The 18,419-nt window shown below is 50.9% G+C and overlaps 1 protein-coding gene across 1 annotated transcript in view; it reads left to right on the top strand.

Moving 5' to 3' along the window:
- The window catches only part of MUC16 (mucin 16, cell surface associated), a 67,218-nt gene that overhangs the window by 41,232 nt on the left and 7,567 nt on the right, over positions 1 to 18,419 (top strand). Inside the window, 22 exon segments of the mRNA XM_037042775.1 lie at positions 1,291 to 1,463; positions 1,582 to 1,617; positions 1,741 to 1,865; positions 2,114 to 2,181; positions 2,850 to 3,022; positions 3,132 to 3,167; positions 3,706 to 3,741; positions 5,192 to 5,316; positions 5,408 to 5,475; positions 5,936 to 6,108; positions 6,386 to 6,421; positions 9,753 to 9,895; positions 9,897 to 10,039; positions 10,791 to 10,963; positions 12,203 to 12,238; positions 13,336 to 13,401; positions 14,304 to 14,425; positions 14,515 to 14,582; positions 15,155 to 15,327; positions 16,624 to 16,754; positions 17,093 to 17,160; positions 17,954 to 18,102. Of these exon segments, the coding sequence (XP_036898670.1) occupies positions 1,291 to 1,463; positions 1,582 to 1,617; positions 1,741 to 1,865; positions 2,114 to 2,181; positions 2,850 to 3,022; positions 3,132 to 3,167; positions 3,706 to 3,741; positions 5,192 to 5,316; positions 5,408 to 5,475; positions 5,936 to 6,108; positions 6,386 to 6,421; positions 9,753 to 9,895; positions 9,897 to 10,039; positions 10,791 to 10,963; positions 12,203 to 12,238; positions 13,336 to 13,401; positions 14,304 to 14,425; positions 14,515 to 14,582; positions 15,155 to 15,327; positions 16,624 to 16,754; positions 17,093 to 17,160; positions 17,954 to 18,102 (2,321 nt within the window).

The following is an 18,419-nucleotide window of genomic DNA, read 5'->3' as shown; positions in this document are numbered from 1 at the left end:
CAGATGAAACATCAGGGCACGTGTGACTTCAGGAACTCTCCTGGAGCCCAGAGAGGCCAAACGGTGGACGAAATTCAAGCCCAGTCCCCCGAGAGCCGCGGCCTTCTCTCGCTAAGCTTGCTTTGCCTGTTTTCATTGTGAAGAACCATCCATTCAGCCTCATTCGCGTCATCTCTGCCTTTGACTCCCAGCTCCCTTCAAGTGTGGAGAGGTGGACTCGGCCCGAGGTCCTCTAGGGACGGGGGTTTCTGAGCATGAGTGGCCCGCTCTATTTTGACATCGTTTGGAAGGTTTAGCCTCGGTGGCCATCTCCCCAGAATAACTCTCCAGACTTTCAAAAACAGAGTTCAAGAAAGGCTTTGCTCCCTGAAGGGGCCGATCGAGATGGAATGAGGTCATCTCCCTTAGAGCCCAGCCTGGGGTGCTCATGCGCCCACAGCAAACACGTCCCCTCCACTTCTCTCACCGGCGGGTCCATGAATCGTCTTTCCATCCACAACATTTCTTGAGCCCCCAGTGTGCGCCAAGCTCAGTGCTCCTCCCCAAACTCGACGGGTGCCAAAGCATTGATTCTGCCATCAAGAAGCGTGCATTATATACACATGCAAACATGTATATATGTTAATTACATTACTCTAAGCACAGACTGATATCAACATGTTTAGTCCTCACATGATATACCTGGATACTATGGTTAGACCCATTTTATAGATGAGAAACGGAGGCCCAGTGACATCATCGAAATGCTGAGAGGTGAGGAAGTAGAGGAGCTAGAAAACCTGAGATGGAACCTCATCCTCAGAGAGCAGTGAGTGATGGCAGGAGCCACAGCTCTGGGCCTGGAAGCGTGTTGCAGGGAGAGGCGCTGACCTGTGGGGAAAGCAGAGTCTAAGGGAGGGAGGATGTGCAGAGCAGAAATATTCGCTTGCAAGGAGGACGGCAGAGAGGTAGCAAGGCAGCCTGGGTGCTGGGACATGGGGGAGTCACACACAGGCAGTAGGGGGTGAAAAGTACTTCAGCAAATGTCTAACAAGGACAGATTGTCATTTGGAGTGAGAATTGGCGTCTGTGCATAGAGCGGATTGCAGAGGGCAGGGAGGGAGGCCAGTGAGGGGAGTTCCGGACTCAGGAGCTGGGCTCTTATGGAACTGTTTTTGCAATTTGGAGCAAATTCACTCAACGGTAGGTGACCCAGCATCCCAGGGCCTGTTGACAAGAGCTGCACAGTGCTCTCAAGGACCCTCCACAGGCGGATCCTCGTTGTCTCTGCTCATGTCTCGTCCTCCACAGGCCTGAGCGAGATGGAGCTGCCACCAGCGTGGACATCACTTGCAGCCACCGCGCGGATCCCGCAGGCCCAGGACTAGACAGAGAGCGGCTGTACTGGCAGCTAAGCCAGCTGACCCAAAGTGTCACTAAGTTGGGTCCCTACACCCTGGACCAGGACAGTCTCTGTGTCAATGGTGAGCAGCGGCCCCCTGCTTTGCTGTGCTGCTGAGCCCTCATTCTCCCCCCGGATGCCTCTTTAATTTCTCCCAAACAGCCAGTACCTTCTCTCTCTCTCTCTTTCTCTCTCTGCAGGCTACACACACAAGACTTCAGAAACCACCCCCAGTGGTGAGTACTGAGTGGCTTTCAGAAGCCCCCCTAACACACCAGCGGTGAGAGCAACAGGCCCTGCCCCCGTAACCATCCCAGGCCTGACTCAGGGTGGACCTTCCTCTCCCTCTCCAACTGCAGCCACAGAACCACCCCCCGTGCCGTTCACCCTCAACTTCACCATCACCAACCTGCGCTATGTGGAGGACATGTGGCCTCCAGGCTCCTTGAAATTCAACACCATGGAGAAGTTCCTGCAGCGTCTGGTGAGAGCCGTGCCATGATGCCGGAGCTCCCACCTACCCTCTGCCCAGCATACTGATGCCAGCTCCACCCACCTCACCCTGTCCTGCTCATTGAAGCCATCTCCCTCCTGCCTGCCCATGACCACCCCCCACTCCTGCCCTGTCTGTCAGTGCTAGCCCTGTCCACGTCACTCTTGTCCCAACCATACGTGACCATTTTGCCCCTGCCCCTCAGCCCATCTATTTACTTCCCTTGTCTTCACCTGCAGCTCAAGCACTTGTTCAAGAATACCAGTGTGGGCACACTCTTCTCAGGCTGCAGACTGACCCTCCTCAGGTGAGATCTTGAATAGCCAGTCAGAGCAGCCTCAGGAGCTTCCAGATCTGAGGCATTTGTTCTGCTTCCTTCCTGCCCTCCCATCCCATGTCCTTAGGAGAGGTGGAATTCAGGAGGTGTTTGCTCCAGGAGGTGTCTCTGAGTGTACCTCCTTCCCCTCATCCCCACAATGGTCCCCAGATTCTGTAGAGCTTATCAGCAAGACTGAGCCCCTAGCCTGGTCATCTTTCTGAATTTCCTCCTCCCTCCCTTTGGCCAGCAAAGGCATTTCCTTTAGGGTTTCAGTTGTGTTTCTAGCATTTTTCTCAAGGTAATTGTGTCCTTTCCACTTGCTCTAATCCCAGATTCCATCTCCCTACATGTCTCAAGTATGAGCTTTCCCATCCCCAGGCCTTACAGATGCAGGTTTCTGCCTGCAACTTACTAATAATGCTCTCACCCAACAACAGTTTCTGCCTTGCCATTTAATAATTTCCCCACCCACTGACTCAGCGCATAGTGTGAGGATGGCCAGAGTCAGGGAGCTCAGAGAAACTGAGTCTGACTTCCCAGCTCTCTGACAGCCTCTTCGTTTTCTACGGCCTCTTCCTGTCCTGCCCCCAGGAACTCAGGATCCCCCCTAGAAACTCACCTCATTTTTTGTCATCCCCCTCAACCACCCTCCCCAGGCCCAGGAAGGATGGGACAGCCACTGGAGTGGACGTCGTCTGTACACACCGCCCTGACCCTGGGGGTCCCAGGCTGGACACCGAGCGCCTCTATGGGGAGCTGAGCCGGCTGACTCGTGGTTTCACCCAGCTGGGCCGCTACACCCTGGACCAGGACAGTTTCTATGTCGATGGTGAAGGGCTGCCATCTTTTTTGAATCTCGGCTTGTCTCGCACCCCCCCTTTCCACTGCCCCTTTCCCTAATCCCTCCTCCCCCTCACAGTGTTTCTCCACCTTTGCAGGTTACACCCACCAGACCCAGACCAGCACCCCCAGGAGTGAGTATTCTGAGTCAGGAGTCTCCTCAAGCCTGTAAGTCCCAGCCCTGAGGAACAGAGACCAGGACTCCACTGCCTCCACCCTCCGCCCCCACCCCTACCTCACTTCCAGTCTGGGGTAAACGGGACCAGTACCCACAGAGCCCGGAAGTGGGCCCCTCCTCCGTGGCATCTCCAGAATGATGAGGTTCCCACCCTCCCAAGCACTGGGGGTGTTTACTCCCTAGTTCTGTGGTGCAGGTGTCTGCAACAGTGGGGAGGGGCTGTGTGGGGGCGGCCTCCTCCCCACTGAGTGGCTCTGGGACAGCAGGCTTGCAGCCTAAGTTCAGGCTCTCATTGGAGTCACACATTCCAGAGAGATCTGGGAAGGCTTTGCCTCTCTGGGGTGGGGAGGGTCTTTGTGTCATCCAGATGAGCTCTCCCTCTTTTGATGAGTCCCAGCTCTGAGTCCAGCCGCCGTCTCTCTAACAGCCAGCTTGCCTTTTTATTGAAGAATTCTCCCTTCCCCCTCCCTCACCATCTCTCCCTCTCTTTACAGGTCACACCCATTTGGTCTCAGCCACCACCCCCAAAAGTGAGTATTTCAGACTTCTGTGTACTTGTGACCACTGCCCTTTCCCTAAAAATAGGAGCTGCTCCACCAGCCAACCCTTCCCCCACCCCGTTACCCACGCCCCCCCTCTGGTTGAAAGGAGTTCAGAGGTCAGATGTAGAAATGTGGTTCACATCACCTGTCCACCCCACTCCCCACACACGGACTCCAGAATTAATGCTGCATAGAGAGAGGGGCATGTTTTTATAACTAGAACCACCACTTACACCACCATTCCCCTAAAGGTTGCAGTACACTTTGGATGTTCTTCCTGCTTTTCCCCGTCAGCTCCTGTGACGTCTATATGCCTCACTTCTCTGGTTCCATCTCCCTCCAACAGGGACCCTGGTAGGAGGGCTCCTACTGGCACCAAAGCCATCTCTACAAAGTCACTCATACTAGATCACTTCTCTCATTTCTCACTCACCTTTCCAAGGGGAATGCATTCATTTCCGTGGGTTTCAGGGTCCAGCTGCTCAGAATCCAAATCCTGAGTCCAGCCCACACCACACAGCCACTCCTGGCCCTGGGTCTCCCAACCTCCTAGACATCATCTGACCCCTTGGTCTCTGACCCTAAATCATCAGCTTTTCCCAAACTCACTCTTGCTCCTCATCACCAAAGGCAGGGACACAGGCACTGACTTTTACCTGCCCTCTCACTCACCTCCCACCTCCACCCATCACCAGCTCCTCTCCTCTCCATTTGGAATAGCCCATGAGTCCTTCTTTCCTCTGCACAAGCACCACTCAGCATTCAGGCCACCGGAGAGTTTTGCCAGGACGACTGCGGGTGCCTCCACTCTGACCTCCATACTGTGGCTGCAATGTACCTCCCGATGCACCTCTGTCCACATGATTCCTGTCTTACTGACCATCTTTGGGTGACCACCTGCTCTGCAAATCGCACCCAAACTCCTGAGCTGTGTAGTCACAGCCCTTCTTCCTGGGCTCAGAGGCTCCCTCCAGTCTCACGTCTACACTTCCCCAAGGCCGTGGTGGAAGCACTTCAAGGTTCTTGGGGACAACTGCGCTGTCTTCCTGCAGAGCTCCTGTCACCTATTACTTGTGCTTTTGGTGACACAAGAAATGATGTCTCCTCTGGGAAGCTCTCCCTGGTCATGGGTGGGCTGGCTCTCACTGAATGCCTCCTCTGCTTCCCTATATCATAATGCTCTGGTCACAACAGTGGAAGACTGTGGCCTATTTGTCTTTGAACCAGAGTTTACCACAGAGCCGCTCACACAGTAGGCTCTTAATAGATGCTTGCTGAGTGAATGAGTGAATGCTCCCGACGTCTTGGGAATTCCATAATGGTCTCTCTTTCAGCTCCTGCCGCCCACGGCTGCACTGGCGCCCCACAGCTAGAGCCCCAGCCACTCAGTCTTCGCTCTGTTCCCAGCTGAACCAATTTCTCTCTCTCCCCATGGCAGCCACTGGCCCCACCCTGCTGTTCTTCACTCTGAACTTCACCATCACCAACATGCACTACACAGAGGACATGGGGCGCCCAGCTTCCTTGAAGTTCAATTCCACTGAGAGGATCCTGCAGCGCCAGGTGAGTGCCCCCTATGACTACTGTCAGCCCCACCTCATGCCCACCCACAGCCCCTCGGCCCTTCTGCTCACCACCCCTTTCTTCATTCCAGCTGCGGCTCTTGCTCCGTAACACCCATGTTGGCCCCCTGTACTCTCACTGCAGATTGGCCTCGCTCAGGTGAGACCTCCAGGTAGAGTGACTTATCAGATCAGGTGGACCCTCACGCACTGGCCAGCAGGGCTCAGTTCTCAGGCACATCCCTGGCACCACTGGTGTGCAGCACCCTCCATGACGCCTTTACACCATCTTCGTGCCCAGAGGTGGTAAGAACACTCACGGCTTAGAAAACAGGCATCATGTAATTTACGTTTATGTAATTTAGAGAACATTCTATTTTAAGTGAAGACTCTCCTATTAGAAGAACTATTGCATCCTGTCTGCAAATTCTAATTAAGATGTTTTCTGTCCCTAATTATGACTGGGCTGTCTCAGGTGAGAGACATTTAGGAGAGCCCCCACAGGGGTTCAGAGCTACCCCTTGAGCATTCTCTCAGAGCACTCCCTTCCCCTTTCTTGCTTCCCACACCCAGAATGGCCCCCTTCAGTACTCCACATCCCCATGCCCTACATTCCCCAGGCCTGAGAAACACGGAGCAGCCGCCGGAGTGGACCTCATCTGCACCTACCACTCTGGTCTTGCGGGCCCCGGGCTGGACAGAGAGCAGCTGTACCGGGAGCTGAGCAACCAGACCCATGGTGTCACCCGGCTGGGCTCCTTCACCCTGGACAAGGACAGCCTTCACGTCGATGGTGAGGGGCTTAGCTGCAGCTCTCATGTCTTTCCCAGATAGGGTTTTGTGTTGCCTCTGTTTCTCTAAAACGAGCTTTGGTCCATCCATTTCTCCTCTCGCCTGGCTTGGCCTTCCTTGGGATGAGCTGCTCACTGGGTCCAGCCACCTGCAGTCTCGTTGCCAGGTTGCCTTCTTCTGGGATATTCTCCCCTGCCTCCTCCCTCTGCTTTCATTACAAAAGCCCCTCCCCCTTAATCCTTCAGGCTCCCCCAGCTCCTCTCGCCTTCTCTCTGCAGGTTACACCCATGGAGCCACAGCCTTGACTCCCACCAGTGAGTATTCCTGGCCCCGAATTCCTGGGTCTCATTCCCCATTTAATATCGGGAGCGGTCGCTCTTCTTCACCTTCTGTCCTCCGTGGGGGAAACACCCGGAAGGGCCGCTAACTCATCCCTTCTCCTTCTCCTGGGGTTCCAGTGGAGAGTCCCAGTCCAGGGCGAGGACATCTCAGACACTGATATGTTTCCCCACCGCGTTCTGACCCTCACGCGGTTTTTCGTTTTAATTTTTCTAAAACCCTGCCTTTGGTACTGTTTTCTTATCCTTTTACTCATATCTTTCTTCACGGTTATTAGAGTTTCCCGACCTTAGTGTTACACCCATTTTTTAAAAAATTTCAGTGAACATTTATTTCAACTTACTACTTTCTAGGCACCCTCTGAGTTACACACTGTATCAGTCAGCTCGGGCTGCTGTAACAGAATACCACAGACTGGGTGGCTCAAACAACAGAAATTATTTTCTCACAGCCCTGGAGGATGGACATCCAAGATCAAACTGTGGGCAGGATCCGTTCCCTCTGAGACCACCCTCCTTGGCCTGCCCATGGCTTCCCTCTTGCTGCCTTTTCAAGGGATCGCCCCTCTGCATACAACTTCCTGGTATCTCACTGTGTGTCCTACATTCCTCTCCTTATAAGGACATCAGTTAGATTGGATCATCATCCCCCTTCTCCAATGGCCTCATTTTAACTTAATTACCTCTTTAAACACCCCACTTCAATTACAGTCCAGTCACCTGTGGAGGCAGTAGTTCTTAGGGTTACACCCTATGAATTTTGGCAGAAGACACAATCGATTCCGAAACATATACACTCTCCTTTAATTCTCAATACAACCATGTGACTGAACTCCATTTACAGCTGAGAAAACTCAGGCTAAGAGGGGCCGCCAGCCCACACAGCAAGTAAATAAGAGAATCCAGAGTTCCTGTAGCTCCAAAACTTACACTCTAGCCTTCGACCATGAGTGAACTTATTCCCCAAAGCATGCTTATTTAGGGTGTAAAACACTTGTACAGTGTTTCAGTTTACCGGCCAAACTCCCTTTGCTTCTGAAGCACTGCAATGAAAAGATTGTAGGTTTTCGAGAATTAATTGCCCTCTCATTAGGGGTGTGTTTTGTCAAACTGCCCTTGGGTCCATCCCTGGCCTCCTCTGCTTTTTCCAAACCATAACAGGTTCTGGACTTCTGAGGTCCTGTAACAACCATCTCTTCCTAAATTATATTATGAAAAATACGTTAAAGTCAGCTCCATTGACTGTGTTTTGTTCCTCACTATCCAGTCCGTGGAGTAGTTCCTGGAGCATTATAGGAACAATTCAGTGCACGTGGAGGGAACGCAAAATGGATGGATGGATGGAAGGAAGGAAGAGGTGAAGAATGGAAGAAGGGAAAGAGAGAAGATGGATGTGCAGATGGAAGGAAGAAAAGATGGCTGGAAGAAAAAAGAGGAATGAGGGAGGAAAGATGTATAAACTAGATGGGAGGGAGAAAAGAGGGATGGGAGGAATGAGAGATGGATTCGTAGATGGAAGAAAGCAGAGGATGGAGGGAGGCTGCAAGGAAAGATGGGTAGATGGAAGGGAGCCCCTAGGAGGAAGGGTGGACAGAGGGGTACACAAAAAGAGGCATAAATGGGAAGAACTAATAAAAAAGCAGTGAGATAGAAAGGAAGATGGAAGGATGGATGGGAGGAAGAAAGATGGATGTATGAAAGTAAAGATGGAAGAAAGGAAGGGGTAAAGGAGGAAGAAAGGAAGGAATAAAAGGGAGGGAGAGAAGGAAGAAAGGATCTATAGATGGATAGAAAGGGAGATGGATGGAACCGTAGAAGGAAGTATGGACAGAAGGAACTTCGGAAGGAGTGATGAACAAAGGACAGGGAGGGAGGAGAGGGGAAGTAATCTCCCCACTCCCCCAGAGTTTTGTCTTAAATAAACATTCTGCCCTGTATCACTTTACTGTTCAAGAGTCAAGCCATGGGCCCACTGGTCTCACCTGCATCATACATTCATTTATTCTACTTCTGTTGGGGTCTACAAAGGTCATCCTAACTATTGAACACTGTACCAGCCGCACGAGTCTGAGCAAGAGCACAACAGGGGTGGTCACAAGCAGGGACTTGGGTCCAAACCAAACTCTCCCTCCTCCCAGCCATGGGACCCTGGGCAGACGACCATTTCCATACTTTGGTTTCCTCCTTTATTTAATGTGGGTAACTCTAGTGCCCAACTTACATTCATCCATGTAAAAAGCTCCAACATAATAAGAAAGTATTTGCTTATTAATTTAATGTAATGAATGCTCACATAGTGTTCATTCTGTGCTCAGCACAGTGCTCAGCACTGTGTTTAAGTACATTACAAAAATTAACTTGTTAAAACCTTATAACAACCTTTGAAGTAGGAATCATTTTTATCTCATCTTACAGATGAGTAGATTGAAATGCAGAGAAGTTGGTTATCGTTGCTAGGATTTTTTAACCTTTTAAAATCAATGCACAGAAGGTTGACATACCTGGTTGTAATGGCAGGAAGGATGATAGATGATAGATAGATAGATAGATAGATAGATATAGAAAGGTGGATAAAAGATAAATAAATCAGTCTCCTGCCCTTACAACAAAGTATGCCAATCTTCTATGCAGTGGTTTAAAAAGCCAACAATTCTTGTAGAGATATATATCGATTTAGACATCTATATATCTATCTATATGAAAAGGAAGAGAGAGAGATTAAGGCACAGAGAGACAAAGACAGAGACGGGGAACAAAGAAAATATTAATAAAAATATCAGGGGTTGGCCCTGGCTGGTGTAGCTCAGTGGATTGAGCGCGGGCCTGTGAACCAGACGATCGTGGTTCGATTCCCAGTCAGGGCACATGCTTGGGTTGCAGGCCAGTTCCTGGCAGGGGCCAGTTCCCTGCAGGAGATGCACAAGAAGCAACCATACATTAATGTTTCTCTTCCTCTCTCTTTCCCTTCCCCTCTAAAGATAAATAAATAAAATATTAAAAAAAAATATCAGGGGTCATCAGTTCCCCATCTGAGTGACAAGTTAAAGACTTCTCTCCTCGGAAACTATTGCAAAAAGCCGCCATGTTTTCACAGGCCCCTCCCCTCTGCTTCTGGGTGGAAATGGCCCCTCTCAATGCCCCCAAATCATTAAGCCTGCTCTTACTCACTGCTGGAGTTGTCTCCACTAACAAGTGACCTGCAGGCTTATCAGGAGGAGCACATGAGCCCTATGAGTTCCCACTCTGAAATGGACACTGGGCCCCCCAACCTCCCTGTGAGTACTGGCTCTCTCTGCACCCACCGTAGCTGCAGAGGTCAATGAGGAGCCTTTCACGCTGAATTTCACCATCAACAACCTGCACTACTCAGCAGACATGGGTCATCCAGGCTCCCTCAAGTTCAACATCACAAACACCCTCATGCAGCATCTGGTGAGAGGCCTGCTTACCCCTCCCACCTCTCCATGACCCTCCCAGAGACTGGTGCTCACCTCTGACCCACACTGGCCCTCTCCTTCCTCTCCAGCTCAGCCCGTTGTTCTGGAGAAGCAGCCTTGGTTCCCGATATGCAGGTTGCAGGGTCACCTCGCTAAGGTGAGAGCACGCACCCCCATAGCCCACCCTCAAAGGACTTCTGGCTGTGGGGGACACCCCTGGTAGTGGCAGGCTGTTCTTGGACAGTCCTTCTCTGCCTCTATTTTTATAAGTAACATTATTATTTTTTATATTGCAATGAAACACATAGAGGCAAAAAACTATCCTTTTAAGTACACAATTTTTAGATACACAATTCAGTGACATCAGTTACATGCACAATGTTGTACACCCATCGTCACCATCTAGTTCCAAAACTTTTCATCACCCCAAGCCAAAAGTCTGTATCCAATGGGCAATTATTCTCATGCCTCTGGGTCAGATTTTGTTCTGTTGGTATTTACAAAGAAACTCTCGATTCATATTTTTATCCAATTGGCATGATGGAGCAGCACCTCTGACGGGGGTGGGGGACAGGTAGCACAGTGACAAGACAGGCACTGCCGCTGACCTCATGTAGTGGAGAGAGCAGGCAGGAGTCAGGGGAGTAAACACTGAAGTAAAGTGCTCTCAAATGTGGTAAGGTGATGCAAAGCAAAAGTAGAGAGTGATGGGGATGGAGGCAGAGGAAGAGACTTCAAGACAGAAGTCACCGCAGGTGCAAAGTCCTGGGGTGGCAGAGCGAGGCCTGGTAGTGAAACTGCCAAAGGTTCTTCAAGGCTGAAATGTGGGGTCTGAGGTGGGCAAGGCCCACAGGTGGAGAGGTGCCCAGTGAACTGCATGCCCCAAAGATCAACCTCTTCTTCCCCAGGTCTGTGCAGAATGGCGCCAACACAAGGGTGGACTTTCTCTGTACCTACCGCCAGCCTCCCAGCGGCCCAGGTCTGCCTGCCGAGCAGGTGTTCCATGAGCTGAGCCGGCAGACCCAGGGCATCACTCGGCTGGGCCCCTACACTCTGGATAAGGACAGCCTCTACCTCAATGGTTAGCAATTCTCAGGCCCCTCCACTGGGGCCGCCCCCTGACTCCAGAGGGCTCCCATTTAGCCGTCCTCCAGGGGAAAAGTTGAGACAAACTCAAGTGTAAATCTCTACTCCACATGGACTCTTCTCCCTCCCCCCACCAGATACCCTGTAAGGCTGATCCTTGATTAAAGCTATTTTACAGATAAATAAACTGAGGCTTAGAAAGGTTAAGTAATTTGTGCAAGCGGTTGTAGCGTGAGAGTGGGTGGAGCCAGGTCACAATCCCCAGTTTGTCAGCATCTAGTGCCAGTCTTTGTAGGGGACACTTGGGGGACAAAATCTCACAACCCTCTCCCCTCCCTGCTTTTGTCTCTCCCTTGACCAGGGATAGACTTCTCTGCTGGGTGGGCCCTATGCCAGGAAGGCAGGCAGGCAGCTGAACATCCAGGGAGTCCAAGCTTCGGATATACTGGCTGTCAGCCTAGAATGCAGGAAGCAACAGGGTTTAAAGGGAGACCCTCATCTGGGGTTCTGAGAAACAGAGTATGGTGTGGTTGGTTGATTAGAATAACTCAGCTCCCCTCCTCTCCACCTACAACCTGGAAATGGTACTCAGCAACGCACACTTTCTTGTCTCCACGGCCCCATCAGGTGGTCGGGGAGACCATCTGGTCCTCTGTGACCCCACTTTAGCGAGGAGGGACACAGAAGTGCAGAGGGAGGAGGGGACCTGCACACACCCACAGTAGGTTTGTGGCAGTTGGGGTCTTCATGTTATGAGTTCACATCTGTTCCCTTCACCTTGGCCATTGCAGGGGCCACTTTAGGATCGCCACCCTCCTTGCAAACTGCACAACTTACATGCTTCATTTCATTCACTCACTCGGCACTTAGCAATCATCTACTCCCAATACATATTCACTGGATGGAGGGATAGAGTGAATATGGAGGGAGGGGGGAGGGAAGGTGATGGAGGATATGAATATGGGGGGGGCGGTAAACATGTGAACACAAATGTGTGAGTCTCCTGTTGGGGGCACGCTGGATAGGTGGGTAGAAAAGGTTCATTTTTTAATGGAAAGGTCAGGAAAGCCTTTATAGTGGATATGACATGTGAGTCTCATTTTAGAAAATGTGTAGGAACTCACCTGGTACATGTCGGGAAAGGAATCCAGGCAGGAACCCCACGTGGTCAAATGCGTAGACCACCTGGGATTGTTCTGCCACCTCCCCTTACCTGAGACTTGTTTATTTCCAGGTTATAATGAACAAGGTCCAGATGAGCCTCCTACAAGTACGTATCTTTGCCTCCAGTGCCCATTTCAGCCTCCCTGGGTCTTTGAGCCCAGCTTTTTCCTCACTGATACATGGAGCTTGCCCCAAACTCAGGCTGGTCTTCTGAGTGGGGCCAAGGTCTGAGTGGGAGGAAGAATGCTGAGTCCTTGGCCTATTTTGGACCTGCATCCACAATATTGGCTTTCTCAATTCCCCACATCCTTTGGGTTGGAAGAAGAAATCTGAACAAGCATTCCCCACAGGGAGAGGGGTTTGAGGTCAGACAGTGACTTGGAGTTCACTTCCAGCGTTTTTGTTGTCCAACAAAATCCCTTACAGGGGCCCCTCAAGGGGCCTCAGCAGCAAGCTGCAAACTCCAGTGGCTGCTCAGTGGTTAGGCCGCATCCGCCCACGCACTCACTCAGTGGTCCTTTCATTGAACTTCTAACCCACGTAGTCTTCCATCATCCCAGCACCTTTCTCACAGACACATTTCTCCTCCCTCTCTTCTCTCCTCTCTCCCCGCCCCCCTTTACCCCCTCCATCCATCCTTCCTCCCCTCTTTCTCTTCTTCCCTCCATTCATCCACCCAGACAACCATCCTTCTGCTTATCACCTGTTTGCCTTCTATCTGTCCTTCTCTTCATCTCTCCAACTTTTCTTCTATGTGTTTATTCTTCTCTCCTTTTTGACCATCTCTTCACCCATCCTTTCAGCCACTCACCTGTCTGTCCTTCCCTCTCCTTTTTTCCTTCCATCTTTCCAACTTGTCTTCATTTGCCCCGCTTGCTCTTTGGCCCTTCATTTATTTGTTCTTCCTCTGTCCATCCGGGTATCCGTTTTGTCTGTCCACTTTCTGCCCACCCATCTGTCTGTCTTCCTTGTTCAATCTCTCTCTCATTCTCCCACTCTTACTCTCTTGACTTTATTTTATTCACAGGTTTGCTCACCCCTCTACTCACACAATCACTCCTTTGCTCATTCTCATTGATGATACCCCTGTGAGTGGTTTTCCTGGGACAACCTCTGCTGGAGCCCATGAGAGCCTGATGGGACTGTGCCCACTTTTGGGGGGGTGGGGGGTCTGTTCCTCCCTGATGATAGCCATTTTCACAGCTCCTGAGCCAGCCACCACATTCCTACCCACCTCATCATCCCCGGTGCAACCAGAAGCAACCACAGGTATTTGTGGGGCCCCTTTTCCTCCCTAAGAGAAGCTAGCCAGCCCCAATCCTCCACCAGACAACTGTCACACAGGAACTGGGAAGGCAGGGTGTGAAACTTTTAGTGTTAGGGGGATTATCCTGATTCCAAAGATTATACCAACAATTCAGTTTAATGCCTGCCTTCCTGCCCCTAGGCTTGGGGGATTAACGGACCATTAACACAATGGGGGTCTTTGGGGAAGAAGCTTCTGCACAATTTGAGTGGGAAGAGCTTTCTGGTGAGAGTTTCACCCAAACAGAGCCTTGAAGAAGAGTAGGAGAGCTCTAGGCAAACAGGGCACAAGAGGGGATTCCCTGGCAGGTCGGATTCCACGAGCAAAGGGTCAATGGGCACAAGCAGCATAGTGTAGAGAATTGGGAGGGATTTGGTTTGCTTGAAGCATAAAGATTGGCAAGAACAAGACTGGGAAGGAACCTGAGTGCAAGGCCAACAAGTGTGAGCCTAACGTGGAAGGCCACAGGCAATCAGGGATGATATGGAGAAGTGGTGACAATAGTGAGACTTCCATTTCAGGAAATTCCTTCTAGTATTCAATGTAGAGAACCTCTTTGAGACGGGGTGTCCACCAAGCCTGCTGGGGTGTTGGTCCGGGTGAGAGAAGGTAAGAATGGGGCTAGGAGACAGATAGAGAGAGGTGCTGTGTTGAGGATCATCCTGCATGTGGAACTGGTGTGACCTGAAGGGCAGGTGAGCAATACGCGTGTTACTGAGTGGATATAATGGTTTGGACTTGACCACATGGGCATGGGGTGAGTGGTGCCCTGGAAGAGACAAAAGCAGATGGTCAGATTGCAGGACTCACTGGGGACTCAGGCCAGGTCTCAGTGACTGCCATCACTCCCCTCCCCTTCTTGCAGCTCTGTTGCCCAACCTGGAGACCCTCACACTCAACTTCACCATCTCCAACCTCCAGTACTCAGCAGACATGAGCAACAGTTCATCCGTGTTCAACTCCACTGAGAGGGTCCTGCAGCACCTGGTAAGGCCCTGGTCCCAGAAGCTCCTGGTGGGATAAATCTCACCCAGCCCCTCACCCTCTTGCTCATCTTCCTCCTCCTTTATCTCCAGCTCATATCCTTGTTCAAGAAGAGCAGTCTGGGTCCTTACTGCGTGGATTGCAGACTGATCTCCCTCAGGTAATACTCTGCCGCAGCCCGCTGCGGTAGACGTGGATCACGAAGTGAGGCGAGGGACTAAAATAATGGAGAGGACCATAGCTCTGCTGGCATATGGCAACTTTATTCAAGCAACAGCTGTCTTAAATACAAACTGTTAATGCCTAAAGCAAGACTGCAGGGAACTAGAAACAATATTGTTTTTCAAAGTTAGTGCACTCCCTTAAGCTACCAAGGGCAAGAAGTTCTCATAACCATCTGGGAACATGACACCTGCGCCAGAGCCTTGTTGTGTCCTTCAAGGCTGGGAACTAAAAGGTTAGGAAAGTGTCAAGGTACCCGCCGGCTCCAGGGACCAGAAACCAAGTTCGTCCACCATTTTCACAGTGGAGAACTCTGTCCTTGGCCCCCTTAAGGCCTGGCGGACCCCCACAATACTCTTTCCTGAGCATTTGCCAGTAATGGCCACTTTTGGTGACCATCCCCTTTTCGGTCTTCTCACTGACCTCCCATTTGCTTCTCCATCTTTCTAGCCCCCACACTCAGTTTTCAGAATCTCTCTCAACAGAGTCCCCACATCCCTCTCTCCCCAGGGCCGAGAAGGGTGGGGCAGCCACCAGCGTGAATGCCATCTGCACCTACCACCCTAACCCCTTGGACCACGGGCTCGACAGAGATCGACTTTACTGGGAGCTCAGCCAGCTGACCCACAGAGGCACCCAGCTGGGCCCCTACACCCTGGTCCCAGGCAGCCTCTTCATCAATGGTGAGTTTTTATGCTGAACTTGGATTTACAGTGATTGTTACATATCTTTGCCTTATTCCTTTAAGAAATCAGTCCAAGTTCTATCTGGGAGATACCCCCCCAACATCCGTGGGGAGGGTCTTTCCTATTATTGCAGGCAACATGATATTTTTTAACCAAATTAATGTAATGAATTTTAATTCAAAACCAGAATTACAGACACATTACTCGGGCCGGGGCTTCTTCCAAGTGAGGCTCCTCTATTGCAGTTGCTCTTACCCAGGGGCAGTTCTGCCCCCTGCCACCATAGGTACTAGGCAGTGTTGGAGACATTTTTAATGGTCACTCCTGGGAGACAGGGCTATTGGCATCTTGTGGGCGGAGGCTGGGATGTTGCTACTATCCTTCAATACACAGGAGAACCCCACCGCCAACAGTTATACAGTTCGAAAAGGCAGTAGTTCTGAAGATAAGGAATCCTGTTGCACATGGTTCAGAGTCCCTAGAGAGGCACCACACAAATGCTCACCACACGTGACTGCCATTACTTGCTTAATTATCCAACTGTACAAAATCAGGTTCTGTCTACTGCGGCATCAGGTCCTTAGTGCTTCACATGTTGTTGCACTGTAGTGCTCAGCCAGTGAGTGAATGAGGGAACAAACAAAAAGATGAGAGTCTCAGCCCCCCTCCCCTGTCGTAATCTGCTGCGGTTCGCATTCATTCACAGCAAATGCATACGTGTGAGAATTCTGTCCCAAACCATGTGCTGGATGGGTATGGGGTAAAAGTCACAACTTCTGTCTCTGAAAACTCATAGTCAAGTGAACTAATGGTTACTTAGGGACACAAAATTGCAGCAACATCATGTCACCGGTTGCTATGGGATCAGAGATGGGGAGCAAATCGAGAGCTTCCTGAAAAGTATTCTGTACCCAGACCTGGGTTAGGCACTGGGGCATGGCAAGAACAAGATAGATGGGTGGCTCCCTGCTCTTCTGGAACTCCATATCTTTGGGCTTCTGAAGCATGAATAGAAGGGCGAATTTTCCAGGGAGAGGAAAGGGGTGGAAAAAGCATTCCACAAAGTAATCACTGCATAAGCTCAAACATAGAAGCTCAGCTCAGGAGAATCCCTGTAAAATTCCCATTTTCCCCTGCTCTTTGGGTGACTTTCCATTTAGGAACGCCCGCAGTGCCTAGGGTATGGGCCTGACGTTGGCTGATTCTGAACCCAGTCAGGCTCTCTGTGACACCATGCCTCGGTGCTAAAAGCTGAGCATCTCCACCTGTCTTTTCTTCTTTCTCATGGCCCAGGCTATGCCCCCCACAGTGTGTTTGTCCAGAGTGAGTACCAGCTAAAGTTCCGCGTCATCAACTGGAACCTCAGCAACCCAGATGCCATGTCCTCCGAGTACACCGCCCTGCTGAGGGACATCCAGGACAAGGTGTGGTCTCTCCCAGCCCTTTCCTCTCTCCTTGCCCCGGTGCCCCTCTCATTCCTCTAAGTGACATCTACTGATTGTTTCAACGCTTCACTTTACTCAAGTTAGAGTCTGAGTTCTCTTAGTTTCCAGAGGTAGAGCCATGGCTGCCTTCCCCATTTCCCAGATGGGCAGAGTGAGGCTCAGAAAGGGGAGTTGTGTGCCTAAAGGCACACTGAGTTGGGAGCAAAGCCAGGATTTGAATTCCTTAGGTCTCCCGTGGTCTAAGGCCTGTGTTCTTTCACTGGCTCCAGTGGCTGCCTCCACCCTGTCTCACCCACTCTCCCTCCCCTTTATTCTAGGTCACCAAACTTTACAGAGGCAGCCAGTTACAAGATGCATTCCACTCCTGCTTGGTTACCGACTTGAAGTGAGTTGAGAAGATTGGAAGCATTGGCTGAGCTGGTGGCCCATGGCACATCTTTGATCTGAAAGTACTGACATGGTGCCATTCTCCCCACATCCCAGTCAGCTAATCCTACCACCCCTTTCCATAGGTAGGAAAAGGATTAGCCTCATGGGGCCACCAACCCTCAGCATCCATCACTTTCTCCTCTTCTGGACGCTTCCAACCCCTATCAGCCCAATCATAAGATTTACCATGTCCTGGTCCTGGCTCCCTGCTAAGCACTATCATGCATGATCAACTCATTTAATCCTCTGCCCGTGGGTGGATACAATGATTGCCCCCATTGTTCAGTTGGGAAAACTGAGGCTTGGTGAAGTGAACAACTGTCCAAGCTGGGTTTTAACCCAGGTCTGTGAGGGGCAGGTCGAGGAACTAGGACATCTACCCTGGAGAGGAGGATCATGGGACACATTGTTTTGAGAACTGAAGCTGAATATTGAACGTTGAATATTTCCAAACTTCAGTTTCTTGGTGTTTCACATGGAGATAGTTGTGATAATACCTTCTACCACAGCGATGGTGGGGGAACGTGTACGTTACTGCTTCAGGGTGCCCGGGAGATGTTCGTCACTAGTACCTCCTCAACTCCTGGAAACCTTCCCTCCTTGGTCAGGGTCTCTTCTCTATCCCAAGGGAAGAGGCAGGCAGATAACCTCCCACTGTTTGCCCTCAAGTCTTTGACTCTGTGAAGCAGGAACTCGGGGACACTGCCGGTGCTGGATGCTGGCTGAGTCTCCACGATCTCTGACTCTAGGTTGGGCTCCATGTCCGTCACCATCCGGGAACTGTTCTCCTCCAGTGTAGACCCCAGCATGGTGAAGCAAGTCTTTCTGGACAGGACCCTCAATGCTTCATCCCACTGGTTGGGTGCCACCTATCATTTGGCAGATATTCAAGTGACAGGTGCGAGATGGGAGACTGGTTTCATGTGGAGATGGGGCTTGGAGGAGGGATGGGTCTTTTCAGTGGCAGCGGAATGGAAGTAGGCTCTGGTGGGGGAGTGTTCATGGCAGTGGACCATCCAACAGGAGGCAGGAAGAGAACATGCAGCAACTGCCTTCAAAGAAGTCCTTGTTTTTCCAACTCCAAATGTGGAGGATCCTGAGTTGTCTTTTTAGGTTCTCTATTTGTGAGTCATTCACTCATTCATTCAACTAATATTTAATACAAGTAAATAGGTACTAATGATAATTTCAAGAGCCTGTAGGAACCTCAAGGAG

Source organism: Sturnira hondurensis, unplaced genomic scaffold (assembly GCF_014824575.4).
Source record: "Sturnira hondurensis isolate 20B ecotype Veracruz unplaced genomic scaffold, ASM1482457v3 Scaffold0003693, whole genome shotgun sequence".
Lineage (NCBI taxonomy): Eukaryota > Metazoa > Chordata > Mammalia > Chiroptera > Phyllostomidae > Sturnira > Sturnira hondurensis.
This window is presented reverse-complemented; position numbering and strand designations above follow the sequence as displayed.